The sequence below is a fragment of the Molothrus ater genome, chromosome 2, assembly GCF_012460135.2.
Source record: "Molothrus ater isolate BHLD 08-10-18 breed brown headed cowbird chromosome 2, BPBGC_Mater_1.1, whole genome shotgun sequence".
Taxonomy (NCBI): Eukaryota; Metazoa; Chordata; class Aves; order Passeriformes; family Icteridae; genus Molothrus; species Molothrus ater.
This window is the reverse complement of record NC_050479.2, coordinates 9,078,266-9,104,472: the sequence shown is the minus strand read 5'-3', so window position 1 is coordinate 9,104,472 and position 26,207 is coordinate 9,078,266. Positions and strand designations below refer to the sequence as shown.

The following is a 26,207-nucleotide window of genomic DNA, read 5'->3' as shown; positions in this document are numbered from 1 at the left end:
TTTAATTTCATTCATTTCTGTCCTATTAGGCCATGTTTTGCAGGATAAGGGGGTGATTTGTGTTTTTTAGGAATGGTATGTTTAGGGCATCTGATGCATATAATTCTAGAAATATCTAATGAGAAAATACATATAGCATAATTTTCTAGACACACTTAGTCAAAAATACTTTGCTAACTATAAATGACCCCCTCCCCCCAAAAAAAAGATTAATTTTCACAAGAGGCAGTTCTGGTTCTAAGCTTGAATAGTAGGAATGTTTCAGTGTTTTGATGTCTTAAAATGCAGTTTGTAGTAAATACAATATTTTTCCCCTAGCAACCAGCTTCATAGCCAGACTTGGTGCTCTGTTGACCTTTATATCCAGAGCTGTCCATAGGTTAGATTAAATTACTGGACTGTGTGCATCCCAGCTTTGAAAAGCTTTTATTCCCTGTTTTCAACAGGAGGGTTATCAGGGCAGTGACCAAAGGAGAAATCACCTATGGAAAGGATGAAGGTGAAAGGAGCACAGGCTCAGAGGCTGAAAGCCCAGGTCTGCGTGGAGGCAAATCAGCTGCGGGCCCTGAGAGGTGAGCAGAGCCCGGGACAGCCCCTGCTGGGACCGGCCTGGGCCGGGGGCAGTGCCCTGGGCTGCTCTGTCTTCTTGGGTGCTGTCTGAGAAACACAGTTTTTGTTCATAAAGCAAACAAAAAGCACCAAAAAACACCCAACAAACCAAAACATTATCTCCACTCATCTTATCTTACTCTCCTCGTGTTCAGCTGGTGACCGATGTCCTGCACGTTGGTTTTGTTTTCTGGATTTTAGTGGATGAGTTGTGTTCATGTTACAGAACTGAGGCTCCTTGGTTTTCTTTACTAATGAAATGTTAATTGATTGTAATTTATGTTTTCTTCTTCAAAGGCTGTTTGCTCTTCTCTGTCCATGACTGTTGTCCCAGATATTTTATCATTCTTCTGGGCTTAAGAGATCTCTGCTAGTACCTCTGATGGCATTATAAAATTCCAAGAGCAACATTTCTGGCATGTCCTACCTTCAAAATGGAGCCAAAAACCAGGTCACTATTTCCCTGTTCAGTTAGACAGCCATACTGGATGTAGACCCACATTTTTTGTTCAGGTGCACAGACCTAGCAATTGTACAATTTGGATTAACAAAACAATAACAATTTCCGTAAGTTCTAATAGCAGTTTCCTGTCTCTAAACTCATGTTTCCAAAGAGATATGCAGGAACAAAGGATAACAGGTAAAAGGAACATCATGGAGTTTAGTATGCACGTAGATAAACTTTCTTGTACAAGGAAGAACTTGCTTCTCTGTTACCTACAATTCAAATCCCAATTTCTAGATGTTCTGCAATATGTCTAAAGCTGATGGTGACAATCTTCTTGACAGTTGATAATTTGATTTGTTTTTTCCACTGGATGCTGCAGCACCTACCAGCCAATCCAGCTTTTAGCTAGTTTTCATTAATCATTCCAGGTCACTATTTTTTTCACTAAGCTTATTAGGCCTTCTATATCCCAGCAGACTCATACCTGACTTCTATGAGACCAGAAGTAGAATTTTTGCCCATTTTCTGCATTTTCATTGAATAGAATAGAGATGAGTGAATGATCTAGGAAACAAAACCTCAGGAATCTAGTGTCTGTGCTGATTAATACTGAGGTTTGCAATATTAGTAGCTTCTCTGAGGGATTACCAGGATAAGGACAAAGGGATGCTTGTGAGAGGTATGTGCAGCTCTTTTTGTATGCCAGACTACAAGAAAGTTATCATGCAGTTAACTATAAATGAAGCAAAATAATTTTGTTGGGGTGGTGGAATTCAGCACCTGATAAACTCTCTGTACAGATTTAGGAGTGAAGTAGTCTACAAAGACAGCTTTTATATTTGATTGCCTTGCTTCACTTTCACATAAATAATCATTTTCTAGCTGTTTCTCAGAGCCAGAGTGCAAGACTTGTTAAATTAAGGGGTACTGAGTCATTATCACAACTTCTTCTCTACTTGCCATCTCATTCTCACCTAGTGAAATTGGTGTCCTTTGCCAAAGCCCAGAGCAACTTCATCAAAATTGGTAGTATTTCACCTAGCAGCAGGGAAACCAAGAGAGAATTCTTCTTTTTTAATGTTTCTGTTTAAGAGAAGATGTATTGAGCTGGGAACAGGAAAACCCAGGCCATGAATTCACCTCTTCACCTGGTTTATTTTTTCTCCAGCAAAAATGTTTACTGCTGAATGCTGTAAATGTTTTTGCTGCTGAATGAACTGGGAGGCTGCATCAGGTCAGGAAACTCATAGGAGAAATCTTATGGGAATTTAAGGCTCATTCACACAGGCACTCCACCCCACTGCACTCAGGTCTTGTCTACCATGAGAAGAAGCCTGGCACAGTCACAACACTGTTTTTCTATTGTCTACTTAACATGTATAAAATGTGTCAAATCCCTCTCTAATAGCAGACTGATATAAGAACTAAGGACACATTTTAAAATAATTTTTGCTGTTTAAAAAGGTTTAAAAAGTGCAACAGATTACCCTTTCTTACCCTCAGTGTTCACATGGGTTTACCAGTGTTTTCTAACAGAAAACGTTCCAAGGAAAAAATTTCACCTGTTGTGATGTTAGACAGAAACTGGAGTCTGGTGTGCTGGTCACAGATGATTTTTTGCCACTTTTACTAATGTGAAATCTCCCAGAAGACCTGTCCAACCTTCCAAATTTCTACATTGGTTGAAGGAGTCAGCTGGTTTGGGTCTAGAGTCATAACTGAACACAAAAAAAACCACATCACCAAAAAAACTACGTAGAAACAGGACTGTGAATAAGTGGGTGTTTTTCTGGAGATAGATGGATGGATAGATGGATGGATAGATGGATGGATAGATGGATAGATGGATAGATAGATAGATGGATAGATAGATAGATAGATAGATAGATAGATAGATAGATAGATAGATAGATAGATAGATAGATAGATAGATAGATATACACAAGGATTTTAGAGTTTTAGAGTTTCTGGAGACAGTGCTGGCATTAAATTGGCTGTAGCAGTGCCCAGAGGTGTCATGTTACTGCAGTTTCCCTTTACACCAGTGGAACAGCCTGGTAGGAATGGCTGCAGGAGTCATCTCTCCTCCTGCTGGATGTGATGCAGTATGGATTGAACAGGGACAAAGGCCAGCTCCTGCAGCCTGGACAAGAGCTGCCCATTTGAAGCATCTGCAGTTCTGCTAGAAGCACTGACAATACCTGTATGACTTTTGGTGTAAAGCAATTATAATTCATCTTTGCCTGTGCTTTTTCTTTCCAGGTGATGCCCCAGCCCATCAGGGCTCTGTTACTCTCACAAAGTTAGCACAGCACTTTCCTTGCCGTGGTTTGCTAAATGATCTGCCCGGCTTTGCTCAGAGCAATAACCCTTCCCTCCTCTGTCTCCCCTGCAGAGGCAGCACGCTCTCCCTGGGCAGCAGCAGTGCAGGGACTGCTGCAGGACATGCAAGGGGCAGAGGCAGCACTGCCAAGGCTTCCCTGGCACGCTCTCCCAAGTGCAGCATGACCGCGGATTGCAGCGGGGTAAGGGCGGCGCTGGGCTCGGGGCACCAAACGGGGGCACTGGGCTGGGTCTGCCCTGGGAGCCTGATTTGCAGCACAGCAAGGGTGTGTGCTATTCACATGCTCTTTGAACAGAGAGATACATCATTCCCCCTGCCAGGATGTTCCCTGGGGAAAGCAGTGAGAAAGCTCAGAGAGAGAGGAGAAAACAATTCTTATCACTTATTTGCTGTGCCTGTTGTTTGGCACATGTGGAATGTGTTATGGAGATTGTTTATCAAAAGGGATTGGTTAATTGGACTCTGCTGGTGGTTGTTTGGACTGATTGACCAATTAGGTCAAAGCTGTGTCATGACTGTCTGAAAGGGTCACGGGTTTTTCTTTAATACATTAGTATAGTTTTAGTATAGTATAGCATGTATAATAATAATGTGTGGCTTGATAAAGCAATTGTTCACCCTTCTGAAATCATGGAGTCATTGCACCTTATTCCTCTGGCTCAGGATCGACCCTGCATCCATAAGAATGACCCTGATAGGGAAAGTCTGATTTCTGCCTCGGTTCTGCTGTGGACATCCCTGCCAGCACAGAGCTCCTCGTGTTCTTATCAGTGATGCAGTTTTTGGTTTGGCAGGTGTTTCTCTTTTGGCCTAAAAATTGCTGTGGATGTCCAGCATTAGATAATGAGTTACAGATTCTGAACTGGGAGTCACAAGGGATGGGAATAAGCATTTTTGGCACTTTGGAGCCTTGAGTAAGTGCTGTAAAATAAGGATGTGACTTTCAAGCATGCACAATCTGGCATTCCCCCACTGACTGCTAAGGGGAATTTTGCAAGTCCAGCACTTGCAGAAAATCAGGCCAAACTGATTTTAGTTTTTTCCTGGATTTGGACACTGGGCTCTGCAAAAATTATTCCATAACACAAAATGTGTGATAAACACGTTATCAGAGCAATTCCTCTCATATGCTCTTAGGCCTCTTGTGGGGTATTTACCATTAAAGTTTGGGAAAAAGGTAGAAGAGTGCTTAGAGCACTGTTGAACACATCAATTTTCTTTCTAACTTCCAGATACATGGTCTAATATGTTGTCTGATAAAAAAATAAGTTAATGTATATGAAGAACAGTTTTGAGAGCAGTAAACAAATGAATAGTTGTTTTATTTATATTCTTATTGGCATATAGACTGACTTGTTTTCAAGTACATTAGGTTTGTTTGAAAAATCCATTTAATTTAGATGGAGTTATGTTATTAGCTTTTCTTTTACAGGTAGGCAAGAGGTCATGATGATATCAAGGATATTGGCTTTATTTAAGGGGTTATACTGGCATAATTTAATTAGTTCAAGTGTATTTGGTTTTGCCCTGGCTAAAATCATTGTGCTAGTACAAAAGCCATAGGTTTTGTCTTTTCTTTCTTCTTTCTTTCTTTTCTGATTCATGAGCTGAGTGAGCTTCTAATAGATTTGAGTGTTTCTTGTCCCTGATATTTTACTCTGATTTTTCAGCTGCAAACTCAGAATGTAAGCAAGAATTGCATCTTTGTGCTAATTTTATGCATCATCAGTGCTAAGCAAAGCAGATTAGACTGAAATCTAAATATATTCAGTAATAGACTGGATGTTAAAGGAGCTTTGGGGTTCTGGAATCTAATAGAAATTATGCTTTTTATAAACTAATAGTGAATAAACTTAGATTTTGTATTTATGGCTTGTGCATTTTTCCTCTTGGGCAGGACACAGGCTTGGAAAATGGCATGATTATTCCAGCAAGTGAAAGTGTACCTGAAGATTTAGTAAAGAAGCACTGCAGAAAACCGTCTGGAACACCTTCCATTGCAGTTTCTAGGATATCTTTGTCATCAGGCAAGTGTCAAGTATTTTTCTTCTTTCTGGCAGCCTTTATTATCACAGGATTATGCCCATTCTTGTGACTCTGCTCCTTTCCTTCTTAAAACATGTTGAAAGACCAAATGTTAGTTTCATAAACTTGTTCATTCTGAAAACACTTCCCTTTTACTAATCAAGTTCATACCCCTTCACAAGTTTTACATTAAAAATAGAATCCTTACCCCAGAAACATTGGTACAACATCATTGTTAGGTAAATCACATTCTTTTAGAGTTCTTACAAGATTTCATTCACAGCTGCATGTTGTTCAGTCATTCTCTGTATGAAACACTACCTGTATATAATATTACTCTGCTGCTGCCATTACATTTCACACCCACTTTGCCCAGAAGCAAATTTGGGAAACAATGTGTGGTCAAAGAACCAGCCCCTCACAGACTTCCTGTCTGTTCATTTTTATATGTGATGCTCTGAACGAGTCAATCCATCTGTAATTTCCCCCATTTCATTGGAGGCTGGTAGGTAGAAAGGGCTCACACAGGAAGGTGCTGTCACAGCCACTTTGCAGTAGTGGATGGAAATCCTCTTTTTCCTCTCTGAAATGGGAGGCAGGAGCATCCTGCACTCTTCTGCTTCCCCCAGGCACTCAGTCAGCTTCCTGCTGGGCTGATGGGGTGGGTTTGGGTTTGTAAGCTGCTCTCTGAAACACAGCAGGACTCACTCTGTCATAGCTGGATTTAGCCCAAAGCAGAAACCCAGAGGTGCATCCCACAGAGCTAATCCAAGGAGGCAATGCTCTTTACCTCAGACATTTCAGCTTAAAAGTGTCAGAGTTTTCCTGAGAATATTGTTCAGTGCAACTCCAGGCAGAGATGTTACAGATGGCTCCTTATTTAGGAAGCAAAAATTCCCCTGTTCCTGCTACCTTACAAAATAGAAGCTTTCCTGGTAGATAAGAACTGACCTCCTGTTACAAAGCAGATGGATGCTGAGCAAAAGTACAGGAAACTTGGGAACAGGCCTCAGACTCTGCATTTGGCAAAACTCAAAGGACATTAAGCTCAGGACAGTGATTTTTCCTGCCACATCAGCTGTAGAGCTGGAAGGAGATGAACAGTTCAAAACCTTTCAGATTCCAACCTGCAGGATATAAAAGTACTTTCTTCCCCCTCTTCTCTTTCTAAATACATTGAAACAGTCCACAAAAGACTTCTGTGGGGAGGACTAAGAGGCCTTGGAGAGAGATTTTCTGTCTTATGCTATAGAGTGGATGAGAGACCTGTAGGACTGAGAGAAACTGCTGGAGCTCTTGAAACTATTCATTTCCTCCTAATTTCTGCATCAGGAACACTGCTAATGACAGAAATACTTTCTACATCCCTTTGTATCTCCAGGTGCTTGATTCTGATGCAGATGCTGGGGAGATTTTAGTGGTGGTGGTGGTAGATGTGGCAATCACTGTGAACACTTGGATAGTGAGTTTTGCAACATTCCAGGCTAGCAGGCCTACCAGAGAAAGTCAAAATCTTGATGATCCATGGTATCATCCACAGAAGACAATCAGAGTAGATAAATAAATAGTACAGGGTAAAATTATTGCCCAGAATGCTGAGCAGCATCAGAAGGCATATTTCTTTCTTCATTTTTCATAGTGATGTTCAGTTGCCATAGATTTGACAGATAATTAAAATATTGTTTTAATTTTTTTCATTTAAAAAACCATTGGGATTGGGACAATACTTGTATGAAAGATGAAATGGAATATTTCTGTACAAACTATAGCCAACATTTAAATTGTTTTTGTTTCCCAGACCGTAGCAGATCTGAGATAGATTTGAGTGAATCTTTCTGTGAAGGAAATGAGGATACCCTGAGCATAAGAAGCAGATCTGTACCTAGTGCCTTAGATCAGGAACTGGTGAGTTATAAATATGGAAATGTTCATCTGGTGGAAATTCTGTTTGTTGGACCAATGAAATCAGGACTGTGTGTGTATCTATGTAAAATATGGGTAAGGCAGGACATTCTTCCAGGGATATTTAATGAGTTTTTTAATAGTGTCATCTTCTGAGTATGTTTGCTGTAGAGTGATTTCAATGAATAGTCATGGTTCCAATTTGTTGTTAATTTGCTGGGTGTTTGAGTTCACAGATGAAAAAAACCTAGCTTGAAAATAAATTCCAGGCACTAAATTGCACGTGCTCCAAAATTCTGTTAATTCATATTTGCATAAGTTTTAATTTTGATGCTGAGAAAGTTCATCATTTAAAGGCTTTAATCTCTGTCTGGTTTGGTCTCCCACTTATCTGTATTTTTAGCAGGAAGACCCAACTTTCTCTTCTGGCAATGTTGCTTGCCTCATCTTCCTGTTGATTCTTCAATACATCTCCATTCCATGCCTTTTTTTGTGTATTCTATGGACTACTTTTCCTGAAGTGATTCACAACTTCCATCTCCTCTTATGCACATATCCAAGACAGGCAATCTGCAGATGTGCATCAATGCTATAAAAGAACATCCATTATTAATTATGCATGGGGGGGGGGGGGGGATTATTCAAATAATTCTTCATCTAATCACAGTTTATTCTAAAGTTCCCAAACATCTGTTGGTAGCTGATGCATTTTGCCTGTTGTCATAGTCCCACAATTCCATCTGCTCTTTCCAGAAGAGCACTGGCCATGGCAGATGTCTCCCCTTCCTGTGGTGTTGAAATTTGAGTCTTGGTGGAAAACCATGTGTTGGGATTTCCATATTTTCTTGGATTAGTAGCAGCCAGAGGATGTACCTGCAACATTGCTTTGGATTAATCTTTGAGGAATTAACAAAAGACCTTCCTGTGTGTCAGGTGTTGGTGGAAGAAAAACTTCAAAAACAAGTGGTTTATTTTAAAATTGTAATAAAGAAAAAGGATGTGCTCTTTATTAGGAAGCTGGAAAATAATGCAGACGAAAGGTATAAAATAAAAAAATGCAGATTTTATATTTCTTTATATCTGTTCTGTGCTCTAATTGACTGTTACAACTTAGATATTTCTCTGAAGCAGCTGCCAGAGATGACAAATCCAGAGAGATTTCTGTTCCCTGTTTAAATTTTCTCTTCTTAATCAGAGGGGTTTTTTTGTATTTCTTTCTTGCTGACTCTGAATGAAATTTCAGATTGCATCTCTGCAACTCTGTAGCTTCTTGCTAGCATAGGAGACCTCTCTTGTGGCATAACCTTGATTTAGCTGCTCTGGAGTCTGGTGCTAATTCCCCTTTAAAAGTCACTCATAACAGGAGTCACAGATCTCTGATTTTACCCATATCCTCACTTTCTCTGCCTTATGAAATGAATTGATTGCATTCATCAGCTTTCTTTTGTGTTACCATATTCACTTAAGGTAGTTTGTCTCACAAGAGCCCTTCAGAGTCTTCATATTCATTATGGAAGCAGTGGTTTGAGATAAAAGCTGTATTCCTGCTGGAATTTAGTTTATTTGATGTAAGAGATAAGAAGAAAGGTATCTGATGATGGTAACAACAGCTCCTGCAGCGGAAAAACCTGGAGTTACACCTCCTTTTCTTCCAGCTGAGGTCCTTCAGTCTCTTGCTCCTGGGTGATGGGAGCTGACAGCGGCGCTATGGGAGGTGACACAAGTCAATAGGATATGCAGATTGCTGGAATTTATCAGCTGAAAGGATGGGAAAAGATTTTAGCTACTTTGCTCCCACCTTTGTCAGGGAAACCCATTACCCATACAGAGAAATCAGATGGAAAATTGAATGAATATTTTGCTTCTCGATCGTAGTGTTGCTTTTGATAATGAAAAGGGACAAGCCCCAAAACCCACATGGTGTGGTACAGATTTATCAAGGAGCACAGGGAATCAGCTAAATCCAGTGCTGTGTTCAAATGTGAGCACATTTCTAGAGAGGGGTGCGTTGAATTCCTGACCAAGGAGTTTTCATTGCATGCTCAGCTGCTTTTTTAGGAGTAATTGGATGATGTGCATTTATAGGCCCCCACTGGAGACCGTGAGATTAATGTCCTACTGGCTCCAACTTTAATAAGCTAATAACAGCAACCAATTACATAGTTGCAATTCTGTAACAACTCCTGAGAAATGAAATCGTTTTGGTGCAAAATAAATTAGGGAGTTAGTAAAATATTAAAGTAAAAACATTAAAGTAAATTGTTCTTTTTAAGTTTCAGATTTCTGCTTGCAGGCAGAAATTGGTATTCAGCACTTGTTAGGAGTCCATGAAGCAATGTTAGAATATGAGTGTCTAGACCTGAAACACCCCACTCTGAAAATGTTGCCTTACTTTCCCCCCCCACTCTGTTTAATTATTTTGCAGTAAAAGTATAGCATTGTTTATTTTCAAGTTCACTGGTATGCATACAACAGTGTAAAGGAAAAGTTTTTCATGTATAGAATTTCTTCTTCTTGCTCCATAGGCAAGTAAGAAAATTATATTCTTGTTCCAAATTTAAAACTAGATTACATCACTCGACATCTAATTTCAATGAGGGGAGTAGAAATTATGGGTGGAGTAGTTTGTTGGGGTTTTTTTGTTTGTTTTATTTCAGGTTTCTGGGAGATTTTGCTTTTGAATGATTCAGCTGTCTGTCTCCCTGAAATAGTTTGCTCTGTTGTGCCCAGGTCTCCTAGGGTTTTTCCTTTCATTTAGTTTAAGGTATCTATCATTTCCTTATTTCCTTTTTTTTTTCCTCTGTGGGATACTAACAGTGACTTCAACAGATTAGAAAGAAAAGAGACCAGCAGAGCAAGCTCATGGTAGGAAGATGAAACTAAGTGTTTTCTTCAGTATGTAAATTTTGGTGATAGATTGTTCTGATTTCCCTCTGCTCAATATTAGATATCCAGTAACAATTGGAAAGCAGCAATAGAAAATCACTTTTAGGTGCTTTCATATCAGTTCAGTCACTGGAGCAAAGGAGGAGAGATGTAACAGCGAGGTTCATGTAAAATATGGCAAATGTGCTGCAAGTTTTTTTATGTAAACTGTGAATTCGATTCTCCAGCAGCATTTCTGCCTGCTCTGTTTTTGCTGATTAGCACAGAAGTCTTTGAGACTCCTGAATTTGAACCCAGTATTTCTCTGGTTAGCTTCAAAGAGTGAGAGCAACTAAGCAATAGAGAATGAGGTGGGTCAAAAGGTGAGGTTTTTATAGCTGCAGAGCAGATACAAGGAACTTGAAAATCTGACTTCCATTAAAATTAACAAAGTCTTTCAAAATATGCCTGCCATAAGGCTTAGGGAAACACTGAGATTTCCAAGCTATGCCTAATAGGATTATAATTGTCTGCTGGCATTTTTTCCTGTTATTTTAAGTAAAAGTTAAGAGTCCCATTAGGACCATCAATCACATCTAAAGATTTGGTTTAGATTTTACTTCATTGCTGTGTTTAAATGATGATTTTTTTTCTGCATATAGGTTAAAGATGCTAAACTTTGGTCTTGCTTATTAAAACTCCAGCACCTATATGAAGCTGTTCAATTACTGATTTCCCACCTTTTAATTATTAATACAATACAGAAATGTATTTACTTTTTAAAATGCTTATCAACTGGCTTTATATAAGACATGAAGTGCATGTGTGAGGATCTTCAGTTCTTTAACAACTGAATCCTGAAACCACAGCTGTCTCTTCCCCTTATGCTCTGTTTCTGTGCAAAGATGTGGAAAATGTGAACCAAAATTCCTTTACAGGAATTTTAGTGCATCCAGCTCCATCTTCCTAAAGTGGAAAACCTGTGAACCAAAATTAACGACAGAGGTTGACCAAATACAGTGCAGAACACAACAACTAAAATGCCTGTTTGTTATTTAGGGCTATCTGGATGAAACTGAAGAAGATATTGATGACATAGTGGCCTCTTGTTATCCAAGAAAGCATGAACATATGACGAGTGGATTATCAACAGTAAGATCTTGGGTAGAAAACATGCATTGTCTTTCCACAAGAGACCATATTTCCTCCAGAGAGGAATTTATTTCATATCACTTATCACATTCATCTTTCATTCTACACTTGAGAAACATCTTTTAACATTCAGATAGACTTTCTATTATATTGTTAATGCTTAAAGCTAAAATGCTGTTCTCTGCAGGGCATGGAAAGAGAAAACTGTTTTGCATACTCATTAGCAGACTTGCTCATATGCTGGGGTTATCATCAAGTTTACATATGGAGAAGGCAACCCAAAGATGTTTGCAGTGTGTGACTGCTCAGCTTTGCAGAGGAGCACTTGATCTTAACTAAATTACGTTTGTCTGTGTTTGCACACATCCCACTTCCATGGAATCATAGTCCATCCCCCAGCTCAGTTTCTCTCATTCTTCATGGCATGATTCCTATGCCACCCACATCTGGAAAGTATTTCCCTTTACTGCAGGGGAGGGGTGCTTGGGGGTTAGGTTGGTGACAGTAAAGGGGTAGCTGCACCTGATGGTAGCAACAAAATTGGTACAAGAAGGTTCTGCTGTTGATTATGCAGTCTGTTAATCACTGGGAAAGAAAATAGATAACAAAAGCAGCCTTTGGAATGTCTAGTTTATTACTATCTGCTGTGTACCTAATTTTTGGGATCTGTAGGCAGCTGATAATATCTTCAGAGAGTCCTCTCTGGCCACTCTTCTTTATGGCTTTATGTGTCTAAGAATAGCTCTGGACTGCACAAAGCTGCAATAAACTCTATGTAGAGTGTATGAGTGCTGAAGAGGATGAAGAAAGATGAGTCTGAATACTAAAAGAGAGGAGAAAATTATTGTCTTTGACAATAACCAAAGAACTGTCCTTTCTAGATTGCACCCCCATCAGTCTCCGTGCAAGCAAGGCCAAGGGAATCCCAGTGAAGCTCTTGATCCCAAAGAAATGGAGTTAGCTTAAATTAAGCTTGGTTTACACAGGGAGGAGAAAGGGCTGAGAATATTAACATCACAGAGCATTTTGATGTCTTAGATCTGGCTGTGTCAGACCATTTTTCCCTCTGATTTTTGCTGTTCACAGAAGCAGACACACCACATCTGAGCACCTGTAGCCTGTGCACTCTGGGCTAATGACACCCACTTAGCCAGGCTGGCAGTGACTCACAGCCTCCAGTGCCTGCTGGTCCCAGGGATTTTACAGACAGGATTATTTTCATTTCCTCTGAATATTGATAGGAGGGCTGCAGGGGCTTAAGTGTTTTCTCTAATTAAGGAACTGCATTTAGAGATCCTTCCCTCTGTGCTCCAGGCAGCACTCTGTCCTGTGCTGAGTTCTGTCCTTTGCTGTAGATTTCCCTCTGACCTTTCTCTTAAGCAAAGTGCAGCTTTTCCAGGGCTGTAGGTTTGAGATAATCTCACATCTCAATGCTCCTGTTTCTCTTTACTCACCATGACATGTTTTTTAATGTCACTGCATGCAATGTTAATGGCAAAGTTGTGAATGGCCAGCTGCTTCTCCCTGCAAGAGAAGGGCTATCTGCAGGTTCATTTCTTTATTCCCCTTAACTGTGTTGCTAACATTTCCCCATCATATTTTTACCTTTACTTTGATTGTTTTAAGCCTTTGAGCCTTCTTGCATAGTATATTTCTTATCCTATGCTATCGGTCAAATGACTGTTAACTATTAAGTCATATTGAAATAATCTTATTAATGACCAGTAGATGCATAATTGTATGTCCTTCCCTTCCCTTCCCTTCCCTTCCCTTCCCTTCCCTTCCCTTCCCTTCCCTTCCCTTCCCTTCCCTTCCCTTCCCTTCCCTTCCCTTCCCTTCCCTTCCCTTCCCTTCCCTTCCCTTCCCTTCCCTTCCCTTCCCTTCCCTTCCCTTCCCTTCCCTTCCCTTCCCTTCCTCCTTCCCTTCCTTCCTTCTTTCCCTTTCCCTCTTTTTGTTTTTCTTTCTTGAATTTGAAGTAAGTATGGCTAGTCTTACAATGAATATTTGAGGAAGTGAAAGAAATATCACAAGGGATAAAAGACACTTGAAATCTACTTGCAACATGAATGAGTGGAAATGGAAAGTGATATTGAAGAGAAAATGTATCTCAGTGTCAGTCTTTTATTTTGTGTTTTCCCAATGCAGTTCATTGCATGAACTGTTTTAAAAATTTAAAAATTTAGTTTTCTCTTCATCCTTCATCCTCCACATATTTATGTGGTGCTGTCAAGACCCACCACATCAGTGAGACTAAAATGTTCCAGTGCTTTACTGCAGCAGTAAGATATGATGCAAAACAAATATAATTCTTAGTGAGGTATCAAAATGAGACTCTGTGTCCTTCATATGTTGTTTGCTACTTACTAAACAGAAATATGAGTATTTTTCTTAGGGATTTTACATTTAGTGTATGCAATCTCCAGTGTAAATTCTACAGAACAGAGTCTGGGAGTGGGGATCAAAAAGTGAAGTTTATCAAGTCTTACTAAATTTGTATAATTTTCTTCATATTTGGCAAGCAATTCAGAAATTGTGTTTGCATGAATTCAAGGCTCAGGTGCCATCTATTTGTTTCAGACCTTCTATCATGGCTTCTTTTTCACCCCAGCCATTTATCCCTTACTGCCTGCTTACATAAAGATTGAGGAAAAAAGTATTTAGATTATAGAGAGAAGTGTTTGGAGTAGAAAACAACTCCTCCACCTCCTTGTATTGGTATAACCTCAGTTTTTTGTTTTTTGTTTTTCTGAAGTGGGCATACAAATTGTTGCAGGGATAATTTAGGCATTTTTAGCACATACTGGAGTGGTTAAGTTCCCTAACAGTATGAAAGGATATTTTCATGTATTTTAGAGGTGGAAATGTATAAATGGTAAAGGCTGGAATTTAGCTCAAGGCATGTTAGAAATTGGAGGAAATACATCACGTTGGTTGGTATGTGTTGATTATTCTCCAGTAATTTTAACCAGTCCAGTTAATGGAATTTCAGACAATTATAAAAAGTATTAAAAGGACGAGCATTTTTCTTTATTTTTTTATTCTTAATTAAGGATAAAGCCAGCCAGCCAGCATAAATATATCAAACCCATCTTTTTTTATGGGGAATAAAATTAAATTTATGGGTAGTAATTGCTTATGTAAATAACATTTTTTCCTGTCTGTTGTTGTTTACCACACTGACACAGAACTGTTTATCCCTTGAGCCTCCTGTGCTGCAGGGGCCTTGGGCAGGGTGCTTGGAGAGCTGGATTTTCTCACAAACCAATTCTTTCTGTGTGGCTGGACTTTCCTTTCCCTGGACTGTGCCCTCCCCTGCAGCTGGCAGGGAAGGAGATGGATCAGGACACGGTTGGTGAGATCCTGCTCTGCCAAGCAGAGGAGGGAAAATGTGTCCCCAATATTGAATTACCATAATTTTTTTCCCAGAGAGTGACATGTTTCAACATTTTAGTGCAATTGTCATTTGTTCCAATGAACTTCACAGAGAAAGTGCCCTTTCTTGCAAAGGCACTGATGCTGCAAACAGAGGAATTCTTAGATTTTAGCTGGCTTCAGGGAGGAGTGACATGTACATGTAAATGAGAACAAATCCAATGTACTCCATTATGAATCCAAACCTGCTGAGCTACTGTTCTAAAACATAACTTTTTTTTATTTTGATACAGAGATGATACAGTAATTACATTTCTATGTAATTACTTTCAACCATGCATCCTTCAATATTGAATTATCTCATTTGGTGATACCTTTTTCTTGCTTTCTCACTATGGCTTGGCAATACAAACTTCCTTTACCTTTCTATGTAGATAAAGATGTCTCACTGCACTTACTCTTTCTTACTACATCAATCTAATGCTCTTTTCTCTTGATCTTTTGCACTGCCTTCCTAAAGAACTCCCCAGAAGGTTCTGACAGAAAATGGACATATTTAAATGTTCCTGAAGCAGATGGTGACACTGTGAGTTCTCCTGAATCCTCTGCTCTAGACTTACTTTTAAGGTTTCTTCTCTTAATGTTTCTCTCTCCTTTCTCCCTTTTTGTTGAAGACTGTACCTGGGTGTCTTGCAAGGTTCCTGTGTGTCAAAATTTAGGTGGTTATACATGTTTTGGAGCAATTTTATTCAATGACTCAAAAAGAAATGCACTCCAGATTTCTCAAATGCTTTTGGTTCTGGCAGTGTGCATATTTCTCCAGTTTTCTTTAAAAAATATTAATTTCTTTCCTCAATGTAAACTTTTGGAAGAGGGAATACTCATAGCAGTACTCTGCATTTTATGGGTGTGAAGGAAGAGGGATTGAGGGATGATACATTATGCTGTAGCAGAAAAAAAATGTGGTGTTATTGATAAAAATTTTTGACTTTACAAAATATGCAGAAATGAGGTAGGGGTTGAATTTTGCTTCTTCTTTTAGAATTGTTAATGAGAAGACAGGTGCCATTTTAAATAAATGTGGTTTTATTCTATCTCCATTATGGGAAGTATCCTTGTAAGTTTTTCTAAGGGCTGTGTCAGCAGTTGTCTCATAAGACTCAGTAAAAATGAGGTGACCAGCTGAGCCAGAGAAGTGACTTTTAAATTTATTTTCTTTTTTCTGCTTGGAACTTACATGAGCTTACAATTTATGTAGCTTGTCTGCTCTTCAGTCCATATATTAATTAAGAGGTGGTAATTTAGATTCAGTCATGTTTATAAATAGGTTTAAGTCTTGCATGGAGAAACATCTGCCTAGACATTTAAACTACTATTAACTACAGTTCTTATTCCCTTCACATCAAATCATGGCAATTCTGTTCTCTGATATATCTGTTTCCATAGCAAGTCCTAAAGAGCGTGACGATATTGCAAGGCTGTAGCTTTATGGGAAAAAAAAAAGAAAGAAAAAAAAATTAAGATTAAAATAAAATTAAAAATAAAAATAATAAAAAAACCCAGATGTTGGGGAAGAGTAGAGTGTTGCAGCCTCTGAGCCCTTTTTCTGTTCCCCTCCAGACCAGCATCAACAGCATGGTGAGTGTTTACAGTGAGACTGGCGACTATGGCAACGTGAAGGTCAGCGGGGAAATCCTCCTCAATATCAGCTACATCTACAAAACAGGGGCCCTCAACATCCTGGTGAGGAGCTGCAGGAACCTGGCCATTGCAGATGAGAGGAAGCAAAGGACAGACCCGTAAGCACTGAGAGTTTCCTTCAGCTCTGCTGGGGTGTCCCCTGCACATCCCGCCCTGGCTGGACCCAGGCTTTGGGACTCAAGCCTGGGAATTCACAGGATCCAGTTGGTTCAAGCAGCATTTTGGTGATGGTTGGGTTTGGGCTCCCTGTGGGAAGGGCATTTTATGTGTGCTTCTTAAGGAAACATGCACCTGTTCTGGGAAACAGTAAGATTACTTAAATTATCAACCTGTTTGATACTAAAAGGGAAAAAAGTATGAAGGAATAGGCAGGCAGCATCAAGTTTCTTTTACTTCCATAAACAAAATTTAAGTATATGAGAGGAGTGATGTTCTGGAGGCGAGGATGAATGGAAATAACTTTGTATTTTTGCCCATATACTCACATTGGAAGTACCATGTTTTCACAGAATTCACAGAATCACTGGGTTGGAAGAGACCTTCAAGATTATCGAGTCCAACCCAGCCCCAACAGCTCAACTAAACCCTGGCACCCAGTGCCACATCCAGTCTGTTTTTAAACACATCCATGGATGGTGACTCCATTGCCTCCCTGGGCAAACCATTCCAGATCTTTATCACTCTTGCTGTAAAAAACTTTTTCCTAATATCTAGCCTATATTTCCCTTGGCACAGCTTAAGACTGTGCCCTCTGGTTCTGTCAGTGCTGCCTGGAGAAAGAGACCAACCCCACCTGAGCACAGGCACCTTTCAGGCGAGTTTAGAGAGTGATAAGGTCACCCCTGAGTCTCCTTTTCTCCAGGCTGAGCACCCCCAGATGTTTTCTAAGTTTCTCATCATAGTTTGCAGTATAATATGTAAACTCTCTCATCAGAAAGTAACAATTAATATCTCTAATCATGATTGATCTGTGGTATATAAATTACAAATTTTTTAATTAGCTTGTATTTTTAGTATATATTTTGTCATATGTTGGTAATCATATATGACGAGTTGGTAATCATATATGACAAAAGGCAAATTATTAGGAAAGCTTGTTGCATTTCTGAGAATAAATAACTTAATTTAGCTCTGCCTTTTGTTATTCTGGTCTAACTTAATGTTTGGAGGTAAGGGCCATACCTCTCCACGTTTTGCATATTCTCTGTGATCTGTTTACACTCTTCATACTGCAAAAAATAATTTCCTCATATGTGTTGCTGATGCAGCAATGCCAGCCCTTTGCTCAAACTGGTCATTTTATACTCCTGGCTAACCCTCTGCTCCTTGCTCTGCAGCTATGTCAAAGCCTACCTTCTGCCTGACAAGTCCCGCCAGAGTAAGCGCAAGACCAAAATTAAAAGTAACAGCACCAACCCAGAATTTAATGAGACACTGAAGGTGAGAAGAGTCTCTCTCTCTCTCTCTCTCTCTCTCTCTCTCTCTCTCTCAGGCTCTGATGAATGTTTCACTTGTGCTCACAGGTATTTTCTATATATCTTCCAGTACAGGGATTAGAACTTGGAAGAAATGCTTCTAAAGGGAAGGTGTTTAAGCAAAAGCATCTAGCAAACCTATGAGTAGCAATTTCTGGCTTTCAGCATTAAGGAAGTTTTGTTTGGTTCTCTCCTTTATGGTTAAAAGTTCCATTCGTTTCCATAGATCTCTTTCAAAACTGTTGATGTTCCCATCTAGCCTGAGCTTAGAGTTGTTAAAAGCACCTTAGAGATTTTATATGCCTGATGCTGAAACAAAGCTAGATTAGAACTTTCTGTCTAACTGATTTAGAAGAGAAAATAACATTTTGCAGTAAGACCTGAATTCTTCTGGGAGGTTTAACTTATTTCTAAAGCAGAACTAACTTTGATAACAAAATGTTAGCATCTGCTTCATTATTTGTCTTCTTAAAAACCCTTGGTGAAGTTAATTTTGTGTTGCAATGGGCTTGATGTGCTTGAGGACACAGTGCCCATAGCTCTCTCCTTCCTTGCCCTTTAGCCACCCCCACCAGAGAGGCTGAAATCTTCTGAGCTCCTCACCAGCTGCTCATTCACCTCCCTGACTCTGTGGTGCAGGGGGGAATGGGGGGATGCTGCCCCTTCACTGCCTCTCTGGCATCTTGATCTCAAAATTCCTGATTGTTCCCTTTCCCACCAACTGGAAGGAGTTACCCAGCAGGCTACCATGAAACCAGAAACTCCTTTTAGTTTCTCCTGATTTCTTTTTATTTCAGTTACATTTTAAATAAGTTTCCTGTAATAGAAGCAAATAGATGTTCCCTGGCTGGTGTACTTGGCTTGGCCTGGCTACAAAACCATTTTGCAGGCGCACACGCTTGGTCAGGCCATGCTGCTTGCCAAGGGAGAGACTTTTTATAGCCTCATTTTTAAATGGTATAGAGTAAAATTAAGGCTTGCCTGAACTGGGAAAAAAATAAAGAATTAGATTTTATTTATCAAGTAATATAGCACTAAACATAATTGCAGGGTGAAGATAGGATATAAAAGTTTCTCAGAAATACAGATTATAACAAAATGTGTGTAGATAAGGAAGGGTTGTTCATCCCAACTGAAAATCCTGTTAAAAAAAAAGAAAATAAAAATAATTAAATCTGTCTTGTATCTTCCCTCTTTGACTTTTACTCCATTGTTGCAGAATATGAGGTTTCTCACAGTGGAATAGTTGGCATCCAGGGTTAGGCACAGTAGATATATCTCTACATAATTTGCCAACTGACCTGACTGGCTCAGCTTTTGGACAGTATTTCTCCATGTCCAGATATTGTTCCTGATGCAAAAATAAGACATCTGGGTTTCTTCAGCTAACACTAGGAGAAGGGTGAATGTCAAGGAAATAATGGGCTTTTTGCTAAAAGTAGAGTGTGCAGAGCCAGAATTCCAGATGTTTATAATTTTCTGTGTATTTGCTAGACTACAATGCTAGTCTTTTAATAGCTTTGATATATTAATATCTAGATGTGAGTTTTTTAATAGCTTTGACATATCAATAGCTAGACATGAGTTTTTTAATAGCTTTCAAACCCAACAATGGTTACTGGTAGGCTCAGTGCATGCCTTGCCCATGCTGATATATTTATTTTCAGGACCATTTTTTGTAACCTACAAAGAAAAAATTGGAAATGAGAGGCTGCTTTCTGGAAAGCAGTGTTAAGCAGACTCTCTTTAGGGATGAAAGAACCAGTGGGGTTTCTTCTTTTTATCAACCTAGGTGTTGACCTGCTTCTTTTATGTAAACTTGTAGGGAATTAAATTGCAGGATAATATTTTTAAGCATCATAATTTACTTTGTAGTCATAAATACTCAGTAAATAACACCAAAAAAAGAAAAAAGCCACAATAGTGATAGAATTTATGTATACATAAATTATCACTGGATGTATACAGCAAATAAAGATTTCACATTAATATTATGAACTTTCTGGCTAGATCAATCTTGCTTGCAAGGAAAACAAATCTCTCTTTCATGCTCCATTTGTTAACTGCTCTGGGCTTGGTGCAACTGAGCTAGAGCCATAAAAGACTTAGTGGAAAATATTATTTCTGCTTATTCTGAGAGTTTCTTTTTCTCTTTTTCTATTGGTAGTATGTCATCAGTCACTCACAGCTGGAAACCAGGACCCTGCAGGTTTCTGTCTGGCACTATGACAGATTTGGACGGAACAGCTTCCTTGGGGAAGTGGAAATTCCATTCGATTCCTGGAACTTTGAAAATCAGGGTGATGAGTGGTTTGTGCTCCAGCCCAAGGTAAGGGTTTCCAGGACTGGTGAAAGTGCTGTGAAGCAAATTTAGCAAGAGTTAGTTATTTTTTTTCCTTTGGAACTTTTTTATAAAGCAGGACTTTATAAGTGTCTAATACGACAATTAAGAAATTTCTTATTCTTAATTCAGCAAAAGCTTACTGGTTTTAAAGTCTTCATGAAATTTTCACATATGATTGTTTACTTAAAAACAATAACAAAAAAAGCTTTTAAATAAACAGTAAATTTGTCCTGTAATAAACTCCAGTAAAAAATTACTTAGTAAATACATTAATCTTTTGACATAGCACATAAAACAAATAACTTCCCTACCATTCCCCTTACCCAACCCTTGAGAGGTTATTAAAGAAACAAGTTTTATTTTTTTCAGTTCAAAGTGCTCTATACCTTTCAGATGTGACAAAACAACTTCTTAATGTCTCTAATTCACCGCAACTGCAAAGGCACCAGAAAAAGCTTCTGAGCCAGGAGATGGAGAAGTCTGTGAAACAGAGCATGCCCTGTACTCAGGGGAGGGCAGGGTGACTTCTGTGCCCAGGGCCCCCCTGCTTTGGCGAACGTGTTCAGTTTTGGAAGAGATTCAAAGAGCTGCTGTAAACTAGAGGATTAAAGGCTTCTCTCTTGCTTGCCCCTGCAGCAGCCACAATCCCCAGGAATTCCAGGGGTTTAGAGTGACATTAAAGTGTATCTTTCTCATTTCAAAAAAATATAAGTTGTGCAGCTAATATTGTCAAGGTTGACTGAGATGATTTGGTTTTTTTATGTTCGTTACATTTAAGGAAATCGTATTATCTTTTGGGTTTCAGGAGAGAGTGTTTAATTTCTGCCTTTCTATCAGGTGGGAGATGGACCTGTTTGCTCTGTAATTAATCTTTAGGTAATTTCTTTTAATCCCAATGGGAAAATAACCAAAATAGTCATGAAGCTCTCCTGCTCAGGAAAATAAGTAATGAGTCACTAAGCATTTCAGCCAGTCCAGCTGGAAGGTGGTGTCTGATTATTTCCAATACCATTAAAAGGATTTTTAAATTATTTTACTGTCAAAGAAAGCAAACACAGAATTGGTCTTCTCTGCCTCCTAAGCTGTTACCAATAATGTTTCTAAACTTAGAACACTGCTGAAGTTTTTGATCAGCAAGGGTGATATTAAAAAAAACATCAATTACTACTACTAAAAGAAGCAGTAGTTAATATCCACGCAAAAAATACACACAATTCTCCTATAGGGAGCCCTGATAGGGACAGGAATGAAGGGATGGTAATCAAACATTTTCTGGGATTTATTACAGTGCTTTGTTTGTTTTATCATGAATCATTTGGCTGCTTCAGTGAAAAGGCTGGAGACTTGAAGATGTGTTTCTTCTATGAGCATTGAGAGATCTCTTTTCCAGAGGAGTGTGATTAAGTCAGAAAAAGCAGAAAAATAGTTCTGTGGCCAAAGAGAGGACAGAGTATAGATAGAGTCATGGGGGTTTGGAGGAGAGGCTGACAAATTTTTTTCTGGCATTAGGACTTACACAATTGCTCGTCCACTAGTAGAACTAAATAAAAAATAACCTTTGATGCCTTTATGGGAAACTTGATCCTAAACTTGGGCCAAAAGTGAGCTGCCTGACTGGCAAAATGTAGATGTGTAAATTATTTGACAGCCATTTACTACAGGTTTTCTTTAGTCCTTTGTTGTAGCAGCTGGCATTGGATACTGGAGTCAGACAGGAGTGTTTTTCTCAGTGTGTAGAGCAACACAGTAGTGCCTGTGTTGCTGTAAAAATGCTTCAAAATCACAAAAGGGCCCTGTTGCTGTGGCTAAAATTGCTTTGTTCTCTGTCCCATCCTTGAGTGCAGACTGAGCCCAGTGAGTGGTCAGTGCCTCAGCCTGGAGTCTGTGAGGTGTAGGCAATGCTGACCCTCTGCACACACCTTACGAATTCCTGGTGGGGTTTTTTTGCTTTTTTTCTCTGGGCAATAGAATTTTGACCTTCGTGGGATGTCAGGAAACAAGCTGAATACATGTCATAGAAGGTCAGACATTCACAGGTCAGACATTCCTCCACAAACTGTTCTTTAAAGGCTTCTGTGGTGCCCCGTGCGCCTCCAGCAGTATTGGAGGATCCTCTCCCTTTATCCATGTCCTTCATCCCTGTGAAGAAATCAGGAAGATTTGTTCATTTGTACCCAAACCTAAGCACTGAGGCATGCACAGAAATCACATCACAGAATCACAGAATGGTTTGGGTTTGGAGGGGTCTCAAAGATCACCCTGTTCCAATCCCCTGCCATGGGCAGGGACAGCTCTCACTGCACCAGGCTGCTGAGAGTGGTCCCAGCTCCACCAGTGAAGTCAGAGCTCCCTGTGTTGCATCCAATGCTTTTAAAATGCAGTTTCCAACTTCTTGCAAAGTGAATGGAAGTTCAGTACCCTGCCAGTGATATTATTTTAAAATAGATGGACTGAAGAGCATTGGTTGCATTCTTCTGGGTAAGATTTAAACATTTATAAAAAAAGATGTAGAAATGCAGAAATAATAGCTGTGTAGAAAAGAGAAAGGACAGTGGGAATAACAGTTTTTAAGAAGTTTTTCTGTTTCAAAGCTGCACTCTGCTCTCCCTCACCTTCATTCCCTACACATCCAGTCAAAGAGTGACTCAGGAGGGACTTCTCCAAAATCCATGAAACTAATTATATTTTAAATCCTGACTGGTGCAAATAAGGGCTGACTATCAGCTTAAATCAGTTATAGTTTATATACTCAGAAATAAGTTTGAGGGGTTTTTTTTGCTGTTGTTTTTTTCACTTACTCATGCTAGATAACTCTCTCTTCTGTGTGTTGACTGAACAGTGTCTAATGCCTCATGGGTTTATTTTTCTGAGAGGTTGCATTCCCTAGCTCAGAGAGTTTTCTAAAATGTGATTGCCTCCAATTTGAATGTCTTATTATCTGAAAGTGGGCTGATACATCTTGATGTGTTTAAGAAATGTTTAAAGCACTCTATAGATTTATTGCTATATTTCAAGAGAATTAAAAGAAAAAGTTGAATGATTAATCTTGACTGGATTTCTGGTTGGTTTGGTTTTTTTCCTCTTCAGGTGGAGGCTGTGACCGATTTTGGCCTTCAATACAAAGGAGAACTGACAGTGGTTTTACGTTATATTCCCCCAGACAGAAACCTAATGCTTCCTCTGGGACAGTTTCAAGGTAAAACAAACATTAATAATGAGGATTTAAAAAATCATGTGATGATGATGTATTAAAAATCCTCACTTAGGTTGAAGTAATGGTACTGGTGAAGATTGAAATCGTACTTTAATATGCTCATTTGTAGAATCACAGAATGTTAAGGGATAGAATGGACCTGAAAGACCATCTAGTCCCAAGCCCCCTGCCATGAGCAGGTACCTTCCACTAGACCAGGTTGTTCAAGGCCTTATGCAACCTGGCTTCAATAGTTATGTGTGAAAAGGAAATTCTGAACCATGTGTATGTTTCTTTTGCTTCATCCTTTCCACTTACACTGAACTTAAGAAGAGAGAATGGAAGAGGAATATGCAGTCAGTGGTTGATGCCTGGCTCTGACATAATTAAAAAAAAAACCAGACATTATGTAACATGATCAAGGGCAGCCACAGAGAAATAAATTGTCTGCATTGTAGTCTGAGAGTTCTTTTCTCAGCTAGTTATATACAGTGCTTAGCTGATCAAGTAAGAGACCTCACTTAGTTCTTCATGTTTAATTCACCTGAATCTGTCTCCTCATTTTCACCTATTTTTCTCACTGCTTTTCCTCTGTTCAGTCTTACTGTATTACTGCTGTAATTTAGTCCTGTAAAATCTTATTTGAGTTCTTCAGGGTGAGCCATTATTTTCATCAGCAATGAACAAGGGAGGAGAGTTACTCTCTCTTTGCATTGTGTTAGCATGAGGAACAGCAATCCTTTGAAGTGAGAGCAATCACTGGGCAGCACCTGAGTGCCCATGGATATCCCAGATGCAGGTATATCACTGTCTTAGTGACAATATTGCTTGTCAGCATTTCCATTGGATGGATTAGATTTCTTTCTTTTCCTTTTTTCTTTTTTTTTTTTGATAGATGATATTCCCTCTACTAGTGGTAAGGTTTACTGAAGGTTTGCTCCCTTAAAAGTTCCTGGTCATCAGCTCAGTCCAGATACAGCCTGCATTTTTTAAAATGAGTACATTTTAACATCACTCCTGATGATTACTTTTAAAACTCTAGCCAAGACCATTTACATTTTTAAATCAGTCTTACAGTATATACTGATATATCTATTAGATATTATATTACACCTATTAGAATGTGGTCAGTGCCTCAGCCTGGAGTCTGTGAGTATATGATATATACCACAATATAATTTCTGATTGTAATTTTGCAACTTTGTTCTATGCTTAGGAAAGAGAGGCTTCAAAAAAGGAAAGAAAGGAGATTCTCATCTGCCATCTGGAGGCATATTAGAAGTCCTCATCAAAGAAGCAAAGAATTTAACAGCAGTGAAATCAGGAGGCACATCTGACACTTTTGTAAAAGGGTTTGTGGGGTTTTCTTCTCCTTTTTTTAATGACTTCACTGGATCTAATGTAAGATTTGTGTCACATGCCTGTAAGCATGTGGTACACCAAAATTTTACATAGAATGGCAACATATGTGTGTTTTTTTAGACATGCAGCATTTTGTGTTGGACACTCAAAATCCAAACTACACAGAATGCTTGTGTTTGAAAAAAATTAACCAAATCCTGCATCTCTCATTATAATGGATTTCTCATAAATGTAGGATATGCATTGTAAATGTTACATTTAGAAAGTAATAGATATTTTAAAACATTTTTCTTTGCCAGTTTTTGCTCTGAATGCTAGTTTTCAGGCTTGCTGATTTCTAGATATGTTCCAATTCATACTTATGGGTGGAGTGTTGTTACTGAACAGGGTCCACAGGAAACATCCTGTCTTTAATTCCCTGGAGGAGCTTAGAATTTATCTTGATCTTCTGCTGTGCTTAAAATTATCACTCAGTCATACATTTTAAGTTGAAAAAATAATTTTAATTCCTTTCTGGACAATCTCTTCTTGCACTTTGAGATGGACACTGGACAAGATGACTCCAGAGAGGTCCCTTCTAGCCAATGTTTTTGTGACTGTCTATATTTAGCCTCACTGAAACAAAAAGTTTTTGTTTGACTCCTGGGGCAAGAAGACCTAATTCCAATTCTGCTTGTGGTAACTGACACTGTAGGTATGAAAACAAATGGAGCACAAATGCGAAATAAGCACTTGAGGTAGATGTTTAACATAATACCAGTGGGGAGATGGGGTGCTGATCCCATTTGAGCCTCTACATGATTGTTATACATTATGAATACAATGTGAAAATTCATTTCCATATTCACTTTCCTTTATCTCCCAGGTACCTGCTCCCAGATGACAGCAAAGCTACGAAACACAAAACTCCCATAGTAAAAAGGAGTGTGAACCCCCAGTGGAATCACACCTTTGCCTTCAGTGGCTTGAATTCAGGGGACATAAGGAATGTCTGCCTGGAGCTGACTGTGTGGGACAAGGAGTCACTCTCCAGTAATATTTTTTTGGGAGGTGTCCGTTTGAGCACTGGAAATGGTAAGGTCCCATCTGACCCGTGTTGCTTTTCTTATTCTGCTCTCCTCTTTCCTTACCCCACCTGATTCATGTGTATGAAGAACAGAAATGTCACTGAGTGTTTTTGAAAATACACAGGAAGTTGTGGAATTTGAAAATGGAGAAAAGGCAACATGTGGATAATCTGTAGATGATTGAGTTCTTTCCTCCATGGAATGAGACACAAAAATTATGTGCCCATTTGTATTTCTGCACAGTCTAAAAGAACTGTGAATACCTTGGGAAGCATTCCTCAGCATCCCAGTGAGAGGGAGTCAGCTGCTTCTGTGCAGCCTTTCTGCTGGCCATGGTGTGAGCTGGAA

General features: G+C 39.2%; 2 protein-coding genes across 6 annotated transcripts in view; one reads left to right on the top strand and one right to left on the bottom strand.

Annotated features, from left to right (window-relative positions):
* SYTL5 (synaptotagmin like 5) overlaps positions 1–26,207 on the top strand; it is an 81,626-nt gene that overhangs the window by 49,586 nt on the left and 5,833 nt on the right. For 3 of the 5 annotated variants that reach the window (XM_036383006.2, XM_036383016.2, XM_036383000.2), the window contains exons 6-17: positions 447–572; positions 3,453–3,582; positions 5,299–5,428; positions 7,225–7,331; positions 11,253–11,357; positions 15,238–15,303; positions 16,338–16,516; positions 17,756–17,858; positions 20,061–20,222; positions 23,325–23,433; positions 24,647–24,782; positions 25,658–25,866. In XM_036383006.2, the coding sequence (XP_036238899.1) occupies positions 447–572; positions 3,453–3,582; positions 5,299–5,428; positions 7,225–7,331; positions 11,253–11,357; positions 15,238–15,303; positions 16,338–16,516; positions 17,756–17,858; positions 20,061–20,222; positions 23,325–23,433; positions 24,647–24,782; positions 25,658–25,866 (1,562 nt within the window). The remainder of the gene's footprint in view (positions 1–446; positions 573–3,452; positions 3,583–5,298; positions 5,429–7,224; positions 7,332–11,252; positions 11,358–15,237; positions 15,304–16,337; positions 16,517–17,755; positions 17,859–20,060; positions 20,223–23,324; positions 23,434–24,646; positions 24,783–25,657; positions 25,867–26,207) is intronic. The other 2 variants (XM_036383026.2, XM_036383035.2) reach the window with 2 other exon arrangements.
* SRPX (sushi repeat containing protein X-linked) overlaps positions 22,322–26,207 on the bottom strand; it is a 37,137-nt gene continuing 33,251 nt past the window's right edge. The window contains exon 10 of the mRNA XM_054518522.1: positions 22,322–22,376. Within this exon, the coding sequence (XP_054374497.1) occupies positions 22,358–22,376 (19 nt within the window). The 3' untranslated portion in view covers positions 22,322–22,357. The remainder of the gene's footprint in view (positions 22,377–26,207) is intronic.